Consider the following 9,465-nt stretch of genomic DNA (forward strand, 5'->3'; position numbering starts at 1 on the left):
TATTATAATTTGAACAACTCAAAGCCAGTTTCTGCTCTCTGTGTCAGGTGCAGAAAAGATATGAGGTCTTACATACACTGCATTTGGCACTGGTCTGTGATGTTTAATTTCTGGGGGGAAGTCTCACAGGAACTTAACTCTATTTTAATAAGGAAACACAAATGAATCCTGGTTTGTTTCTGCTGAATCTTTCAGGCGAAGGGGCTCTCTTTGACTTTCCAGCCAAAACTTTTGAACAAGCTTCTCCAGTTAAGACGATCAATTTATTTCAATGGATAAAGCCCAAACCTCCTACTGTTTAACAGCGGTATGTAAGAACCTTTAAATTTTTGACAGATGCTGCTCAGTCTGTGAAGGGAATGGAAGTGGGTTTGCTGATGAGCAGTGGTCGCCCCTGTTCTAAACTGTACCTTCCCGCCATTTGGGTGGGCGGGCAGTTGGATGATATTGCCCAGATTGCAGAGCAGACCTGGTACGCAGGGGGCATTCCACTGTGGCCTGGCATCCTACCAACGCCCCCATGAATGTGTTATGCTCTCGCTGCAGGGTTTTACCGAAGTGTATTAGATGTGTGGCTTTTTTTTTGGGGGGGGGGGGGGGTTTGGGGTTTCTCATATGTATCTGTTTAAAAAAAAACAAAAAAAACATTGTTCTTAAAAAAATGAATAAAATATGCTAAAGCAAAATTTGAAAACAAAAATGAATTAAAAAAAAACTATTTATGGTTTTATAGGAAAATCTGTGAGCCCTAAAGCACTTCAGAGGAAACACATGAGGGAAACGGAACGCACCCCACGCTCGCTTCGCTGTGGCGGTGTCTCTCTTTAAACCCTCCGTGCGGAAACAACATCCTCCTCCGTGCTCCAGCGCCCGCTGGCTGCCTGTCATTCGTCCGAAGCCAGCCGGTGCGATCGTGGCGCTGACGGAGTGGAGCAGCGAGAGCCGCATGTAAATGAACACCTCCACCTTCGAGCAGCTGTCACCTGAGGATCCAGCGGGGCGCACCGACTGTCCCGTCCCCGCTCCGTCGGCGAGCTGACCTTAAACATCTCGTACGGAGAGAAAGAGGTTAAACTGCACTACTTTGGAGCACAAACGCTGACCAATAATCGCTGCCGTGTGGCGCCGCCGTCTCTCGCTACAACACGGTGAGTGATCCGCTGAGTTTTGTGGCTGTAATGCCCGGCGCTTTATCGGCTGGATCTCCGGTGCTGGCCGCCGCCGTCGACCGCTGGATCCGGCATACAGCTGCGATGACAGGCGGGATCGGTTTGTCGAGGAGCGACTTCATATACTTGGTTAATTCCCCTAAAAGCGCACCCGTTGAGGAACCCTTGCTGAAATAATTGCGGTGTATTAATGCGGAGTTGTTGTATGTCACCAATAGATGTGATCTTACATCACAGCCTCAATATAAACGTGTAATTATCGGCTGGAAATTAAACAAATGCACTCTTAATTACCGCCCGCAGACAGTCGCGCGGCTGATGGGAACGTGGGTCAGGTAGGGGACATGCAATCAATTAAGCCATCTGTAATTGATGGTCCACATGACAGTCTTTATCCAGACTCTGCCATCATCATCATCACCATTACGCATGTCCGTGCCTCTGCATGAATGATAACCAAGGGAGAGCCTCACAGATGCGAGCAGAGAGAGAGGGAGAGATGATGTGTCAGTCCTTGAACCTCAAACCTCCCACAGCAGGCTGGCAGCCTGAGGGGAATCTGGATCCACTCCTGCTGCACGCCCAGCTGCCTGATAGGCATCTTGCTTGTTCCATCCTCTCAGGAGCTTCTTCCACCTCAAGGGTCGGTTTTGCCTCTTGAAATGAATGTCACACAGTTGGTTGGTTGACAGTGTGGACTGCTTCCCGCTGTTGATTGGAGATTATATGCAGGATGTTTTCTTTTTTCTTGTGATTTTTAGAGCAATTGGCATTGCAGAGTATCAGGTGCATGTTTTCACACCACAGGCAGTTCAGACTCAGAGTGGAGATGCCTTCAGGGGTCTGTTGTATGATTAGATGTGGTTGCCTACTTATCTGACAAAACTGGAACCTGAATCTCCCACACAAGAAATCAAACTTGAGCCTCTCTGCCACAGGAGATTGTTGTTGGCAGGGGAGGAAAATCTCCTCCGGCCGAGAGATATACGTGGGTTTACACAGCTTCAGCGAGAACTACTCTGCCTTCAGACCTCCCCGCGGCGGACACACCTCACCCAATCTGAGTGCCACATTGACACACCAGATCTGAGGCCGGCCCTCCCGCCTTGGATAGTTGATAACATCAGTGCGTCGGCTGGAGGGAAATCCATCCGGTGTGAATGTGAAAGCACATTTCTTGCAGCTGTGTTGCATTAACGGTCCTACAATATGATGCACAGTATATGTAGTAGGGGCATGATCTCCTCGCTGCTGTTAGGACCACAGGCAGAAATCACCCTGGTGGATTTTATGTTAGCAGTTTATCAGTCAAAGATGCCCAGCTCCCGGTTAAAACTGTAGTGCCAAGTGTAAACTGATCTCAAAACATGAGTGCCGGTAGATTCTCCTACAACTTTTTGATTTTCTAAATTGACCATCCTGTGTAATCAGGGTTGCCTGCTTATAGTTAATGGATGCATTTAGGCTCTCATTTCTCCGCTGCCTGTGCCACATTAGAGATGATGGATCCACTCTTAATGTCCATCTTACACTACTTCTTAAAGTCTCAGCACTTTGCCCTATTGCGCGGAAACGTTAACAGCTGCTGGATGTATGTGTTGACTGCATTCAATTGTGCCGCTGGCGATAACCTTTTTGCTCATAAATTTCTGTCAGAGCTACATGGCTGGCTGCTCGGAAGCACACAGGAACATCAAATAATCCGACGAGCCGCTGCCACGGGGGAGACAAGGCCCCTTTTCCTTGGCTGTTATCTAGAAATATTGAGGCTTTCTAGCAGCACTTAAGGATATTTAGTGCGGCGTTTCTCAGAAAGCTGGGAAGCTACCCAAAAGATGTTCTCAGAATGCACAAATTGGCCTTAATCGAACATTGTCTTCACTCAGCTGTCTTCGGGAACACTTGTTTCTGCTGACTCTGTAAGAAAAAAAAGTTGTCCTACGCTTTTATTTTTAAATAATAGGCTCCAGACCACAGAGAGCAGCACTTAGAGCCAAAAGTAGCTGCAATGAAAAGGGAGTTTGTCAGCTTTCTTTTTCGGTACAGTCGTATTGGCAGATCCACAATAATATCTTGAGATCTACTTTAAGATTTCCTGGACTCGCTGTTGTCAGGATGTGTGCCGTAAAAAGCACGGCTGTTGTACAACAGAATGATAGCACTCTGAAGAGGGTTAGTGTATTTCTTGAAGCACATGCTTTTCCCCGCTGATTTGAGTGATATCTTTAAAGGGGGCTCATTCAGTCTGAATTAATATTCACGCCTTGAGACGTTTGCTCACTTCCTAGCCCTTCAGATTCTAGAAAATCATCAGTCGAGCTTGTGAAGATTAATTCTGTCAGTGCAAAATCAAGTCCCTGGTGCTCATTATCCTCCCGCACAGCCTCGCACTCCTCCTCTATCTTGCACTCGCGCTCCTATCTGTGCGTCTCTCCGTTTTACCGCTGCATCTCAGCAAAGTTGGATGAAATATTCACCAGGAAAGCTGTTGTTTCCCGCGGGGTCTCGCCTTCGCAGTCCTACACCACCACCACCCTCCTCCACAAGCCTCGACGCCCCTCAGTTTGTCTCTTGCCTCCAGTCTTATTCCTCCTGCTACAATCTGATGCTCCCTGCATGCCTCACACCTCCTATCCAAAGCCCCATACCCCTCTGATGGTTTCATTGATGGGGCTCATGTTAAATTATGCATGAATTATGTGAATTATCTCTTGTAGCTTTTCATCAACACTGTCTTCTCCCTCCAGTTACTTCTGTTTTCTGCTAATGTTTTCTTAAAAATTTGTCTCTCATCACATTTTCATTTGATGAGGCTCTATTTTTAGCTGTTGTATTTATTTTCTCACTTTCACCCCCCCTCCTCCCTTTCAAATGTATAAAAAGCTTCTCCGGGAAAGGACATTGTTACAGGATGAGAATGTTGAAGAAGACCAGCGCTTCAGATAGAGAGACCAGGGGGATAAGGGAGAGGAGGAGCAGGGAGGGAGTCTGGTACAGAGATTGTAAAAAGTTTCCTCTGGGGATTATACAAGTGCCAGACGTCAGATGTCTCTTTAAAAGGAACATAAGGAGCCTCTCTTCAAATGTCGGCTACCTTCCAGTGTTACATATTGACCACTTATTCTCAGCATGTCTCTCTATTTTGCATATTCCAAAAGTATCACAGGAGAGAGAGAGAGAGTCTTTCCAGCAGCTTTGCAAGGAGAAAAATGGCTTCATGAATAAGAAAGCTATTTCAGATGAAAGTGAAATCTCTGTATCAAAAGAAAATGTGTTAAGCACGACAGTCGTCAGAGAATGTTTTGAGGAGACGCAACAAACTGAAATCACACAGCTCTGCCAAATGTGTCACTGTCTAACAATGTGATGTACCTCTCTAGCCCGGTCGTCTCTGTGTTCAGAAGAGCGCCTCTCTGCCGACCCCTGCTGATCATGCGGAGCGTGTGTGCGGTGGTCCTGGCACTCGCCGCTGCCACCCTCAGCTGGGCGGACTCGGACACACACAGGCCGAGACATGACTCCAACCTGGAGATCTGTATCCTTCTGCTGTTAGCGTGCAGAGCCGCTGCCAGATGCACAGCCGTGTCTCTGGATGTCAGCTTGTGCATGCACATGAATACGTTTCTGTGCCTTTTAAATGTGCCAGATGGGTGCATGATTGAGCATTTGTGTGAATTATGCCCATATGGAGTGTGTGCGTGTCCTCCTGACCTCCTCTTATCAGACAAGCGACTGTTTGAGACCAAGAGGAAAGATCAGCTGAACGCGCTCAAGAATCTGGTAGAGCTGAACGACATCAATCAGCAGTACAAGATCATAGACATCATGCTCAAAGGACTCTTCAAGGTAGGGTGTGTGTGCGTGTGTTTGTGTGTGGGTGTGTGTTTGTGTGTGTGTGTGTGCACTCACATCATATTCTCACATAGTCTGTGGGCTGCTGCAAAAACAAGGCCACTAGTATAAAACAAAACAACAGCAGCAACAGTTCATTCTAAGACCTCAACCTTCTCGGCAGATTGGAGGATAAGAAGGTTCGCAGCCCGACACAGAATCAAAAGCTTCAAATCCAATGATTACATTCATCAGCATGTTTCCTGGCATTCATTTGAATGTTAATTTAGACTCAGCTGCTTGGAGTGCCATTCACTCGCACTAAGCTTTGAGCTTCGCTTTACAGTATGCATCAATTTCCCAGGGGATAGTTATCAATGCATCTGTGTACCTCTCAAGGGCAACTAGCCTAGTCAACCTTCAGTGGCTGAAATACATTGTCAGCATCTCTATAGCACTGTGTGTGTCTGAGAGAGAGAGAGTGCTTAAATCTCTTTCATATGCAATCCCCATAGATGCTGCACTGATTCTAATCTGATTTGGTGTCTTTGGTGTATTTTAACCACAATATGACTGTGAAAAAGATGTGTGTGTGTGTGTACAGTGATTCCCAGTTCCCTGTTTAACTTTATTATCTTATTATAAACCACTTCTTTCTGCAAAACCTGTTTTTCTGGCCACCCGTTGCTTGCCCTAATGGAGTCCACCGTAAAGTTTTGTTTATCAGATTGACTGCATGGTCCGATCTGAGCAGTGAAAGTGGTGTGTAAAAATGTTGTGATAGGAATGCACCTTGCAACTGGAATCCACAGCACATACTGTAGTGTAATGTAAATAAACCTGGGTATTGAGCCATTTTTCTCGTTCTTAAGGTGTTAGAGGACTCCAGACAAGTCCTGGTTGCAGCCAATATGCAGCCTGACGACCCTTTCCCAATGGACGATAAGATCAAAGAAGGTCTGTCTCTTATATTTAACAGCACCTCTAGTGTGTCTTTCACACTCTGATTCTGTCTCCACCACTTATTTGTCTTGTTGTTCTATATTCTCCACCTGTCAGTCTTCCTCTCATGCTTATCCTCTTCTGGTGCCAGCCAGTGCCAATAATATGAGCTTTCTCTTTAATGTCTGTCTGAATATCACAAATACAATCATTGTTATTCAACCCCATCACTGCCACTACCCTGAACAAAATCAACCATTGCTTGAGCTGCACTCATTCTCTGTTACATTTATCAGCATGTTTGGTCATGCATTTTTGTTTTGTCACCACCAATATATCTTCAAAATAAGAAAAAAAAAAGCTCCCCCACTGTCTTATTTCTTCTTATTAACCTACCTTTTCTCTTCTGTCTCTATAAATATCTGCAGCTTACTCCCATGTGGTGGAGAATACAGCATTTTTTGGCGACGTGGCGTTGCGTTTCCCACGCATTGTCCACCACTACTACGACCGGAACTCTGACTGGGGAGGCCTGCTGCGCTGGGGGCTGAACTTCTGTAACCAGACAGGGGTTTTCACAGGAGGAGCCCACCAGCACGTCCTCACACTTGTAAGACCAGACAATCACCTACTGTAGCTAATGTTACCTGTCGATAACAGTACTGTCACTATCCACGGATATCCTCTGCAGTAAGGGTGTAACTGCAGCCCTGAGTTTGACTATTTCACTGGCTGAATTTAGAAAATATTTGTGAGATCTGCATTCTGTAGGGCTAAACAGAAAAAGAGGGAGTTGTTGCTTAGCTATTGAAAATGGAAATTGGTCATTTTAGGGTGTACGGTTTCCATGGGTTTTAATACTGATGACTGATTCAGTTTAGTTTCTTTTTGGAATTCTCTGTACATTTGAGACGTGAGAAAAATGTGATATATGATGATGCATCAACTTTTTGCTGAAAGAAACGAACCGCATCATTGTTGGATTGAACAATTATAGCCGTATTGTGAAGTCTAGATGCAGCATTCAGTACAAGTGCACAGTGAATTGAATCCCTTTCTCTGCAGGAGAGTATAGTGAGAATGTGGGAAGCACTGCAATAAAACAGTTCAATATCGCACACTGGTTCAGGTCTTACAGTATATAATATGGAGATTTTACTGAAATCTGTATGTCATGTCAGTGTACAATACATCCTCAGTGTCAGCTAATACCTTTCTGTCATCACTGCAAAATGTGTCATTTGTCATCAAATTTGTCCATGGTGTAATGTGGCCTTTGAAACCTAAAAGAGCAAAGCAGATAGAATGGTATTCCCCCTTTTAATGTGTGGGTTAATGAACTAAACTATTTCAGGATTAATCTGTGACCTTAGCAATGTGCCAAGAGGATTATATAGTGGATTAATTCTGAGACTCCAAGCAGCAGCAGTTAGCGCCCTGAAAGTGTGCATCCAGCCCTCACTTGTGCCTTAGTAACCGTGCTCTTGGCTTCTGAACCCCCTCCCCCGGTCCGTGTGGCTCCTAGTGTCGGAAGCCATAACGAGAAAATGAAAACGAAAAAATAAGATATAATACTGCAACTGCTCGCCAAATTGCATCAAATTGCTTTTTAGCTGTGGAATAAGTGATGACAGTATCTCATTTTCATTCCTTATCTCTTTTGAAGAAATCATAATTTGCCCCCTCTCTTTTCTTGTCTTTGTCATCTGTCTATTCTGCTCATCTCTCAGATGTCACAGGAGCTGGGAATAACAGAGAAAGCCCCAGACTTTATAAACCCGTACCGCACAGAGAGAGACGATGTGAGTAAGATGCATACATGTTAGTCCACACTCTGCCAGCCCCTAGTTACCACTAGTACTCACCTGGTAACCATCTTCTAACACCCTCGGGACCTGCTGCTTACACCTTCACAACCAGTAACAATAGTAACACGGACACATCTTTGCTCTATCATACTGTCCCTAAAATAGCATCATCTCCCACATAGCCTCGATAAAAATCCGCCTCTCCCGCCTTTTCCCATCTGCTTCAGGTGCTTCACACTGCCGAGGCTTTCCAGAAGATCCTGAGGGAGGAGGAGAAGAGGAGGAGGAAAGAAGAGAAGAGGAAAGAAATCAGGAAAGGCCCTCGCATCTCCCGCTCCCGCACCGAGCTATAGCGCTGCCCCTCAGTGCTTGTGGTAGAGCAGAGGAGAGGGAAGAGGAAGGATGGAGCATACGCACAGTCCACAAGGGGTGGCTTGACTTGTAGACTCCGACGACAGTGCAGGAAATCAAAGCTGTCATCACTTGTACAAAAGCCAGGTGCTCTGTCGAAAACGAGTGGAAACCTCAAACTGACTCAAAAAAAAAGTGAAGTGGAGGTTTGTCAGTTTCTGGCAAAAGCCTGAATTGCTGTACATCTACAGCGATTTATAATTGGAAAATCTAGCGTTGTGTAAGAGGTAAAAGACATCTCGGAATAGGAGTTGATAAGGGAAACTCATTTTTGATAACTTGAGTATTACATAACTGTACTTTGGAATATAATTCATTTTAGTATAATACATTTGCTTCACAACTTTGCAGAACCCCACTGTATTGTGTCTGGTCTAGATTTAATGTGTTTAAAACCCATATGCTTCAATTACATGTGGTTGCCAAATATAGATTTGACCTCACCTCATTCAATTTGGCCTGTTTCTGGTTAGGTTAAGCTTGAATTGATGATGGAATACAATTTCATTTTTGTTTCCTTTTTTTTGCTCGAGCTGAGCTTTATTAGAGAGATTTCCAGAGGGATGTTTGTGAATAGGCAGATTAAGTTTTTATTGCTGCTGAAACTTTGAAGGAAGAATCCTATGTTTTGTTTCCCCAAAGGGTAATATAATGGTATATGAATTAGTTCCTTTTTTGTATGTATTTTTGAACAATTCTTATTTTATCACCATTCAATGGGATCATCTGTGAACTTTCCTTTGACATTTTTTGCCCATCTCTCTGTGTAGTTGTTTCACTTAGTTAGTAAGAATTATTTTATCTTGTTGGAAGAATCTCTCACCCAGAAATACAATATATGAACCTGTTTCTGTGTTAAATATTTTGTTTTTTTTGTTTTAGTCTTTTTCTTTTTTATCTTTTATGGACTTTGAAATATTTTAATGGGTTAGATCTATGGAATTGAGATTGATGTAATTCTGAAATAGTATTACGACTGTTATAAAACTATATGTATATTCAGAGAAAGAATATCATTGCTGCAGAATGAACAAGCCATTTTGTTATCAAATTTAATGAAATAAAGTGACTGATATGTACAAAAACAGATGTTTGTCATATTCCTGCAGTGTCTGTCTGTCTGTCTCTGTGTGTGTGTGTGTGTGTCTGTCTTTCTCTGTTTGTGTTTGTTTGTGTGTGTGTGTCTGTCTTTCTCTGTTTGTGTTTGTTTGTGTGTGTGTGTGTTTGTGTCTGTCTGTCTGTCTCTGTTTGTGTGTGTGTGTCTGTCTGTCTGTCTGTCTCTGTTTGTGTGTGTGTCTGTTTGT

General features: G+C 44.1%; 1 protein-coding gene across 1 annotated transcript; it reads left to right on the forward strand.

Moving 5' to 3' along the window:
- The first annotated feature begins 850 nt into the window (after window positions 1–850).
- LOC118322645 (coiled-coil domain-containing protein 134-like) lies at window positions 851–9,234 on the forward strand. Its single transcript, XM_035654377.1, has 7 exons — window positions 851–1,148; window positions 4,550–4,704; window positions 4,894–5,015; window positions 5,873–5,957; window positions 6,371–6,552; window positions 7,673–7,744; window positions 7,978–9,234. Exons 2-7 carry the CDS (start codon window positions 4,602–4,604, stop codon window positions 8,101–8,103), a joined length of 690 nt encoding a protein of 229 aa, XP_035510270.1. The 5' UTR covers window positions 851–1,148; window positions 4,550–4,601; the 3' UTR covers window positions 8,104–9,234.
- Window positions 9,235–9,465: the final 231 nt, after the last annotated feature.

Source organism: Morone saxatilis, unplaced genomic scaffold (genome assembly GCF_004916995.1).
Source record: "Morone saxatilis isolate NCDOM2014 unplaced genomic scaffold, NCSU_SB_2.0 Contig14, whole genome shotgun sequence".
Classification (NCBI taxonomy): domain Eukaryota; kingdom Metazoa; phylum Chordata; class Actinopteri; family Moronidae; genus Morone; species Morone saxatilis.

What these genes read in the sequence shown, in the direction of transcription:
- LOC118322645 (XM_035654377.1), top strand. Translation starts at nt 4,602, where the DNA reads ATGCGGAGCGTGTGTGCGGTGGTCCTGGCACTCGCCGCTGCCACCCTC. An exon ending in TGCTCAAAGGACTCTTCAAG is followed by an intron (nt 5,016 to 5,872) that starts GTAGGGTGTGTG and finishes CTCGTTCTTAAG; the next exon opens with GTGTTAGAGGACTCCAGACA. An exon ending in ACCAGCACGTCCTCACACTT is followed by an intron (nt 6,553 to 7,672) that starts GTAAGACCAGAC and finishes CTCATCTCTCAG; the next exon opens with ATGTCACAGGAGCTGGGAAT.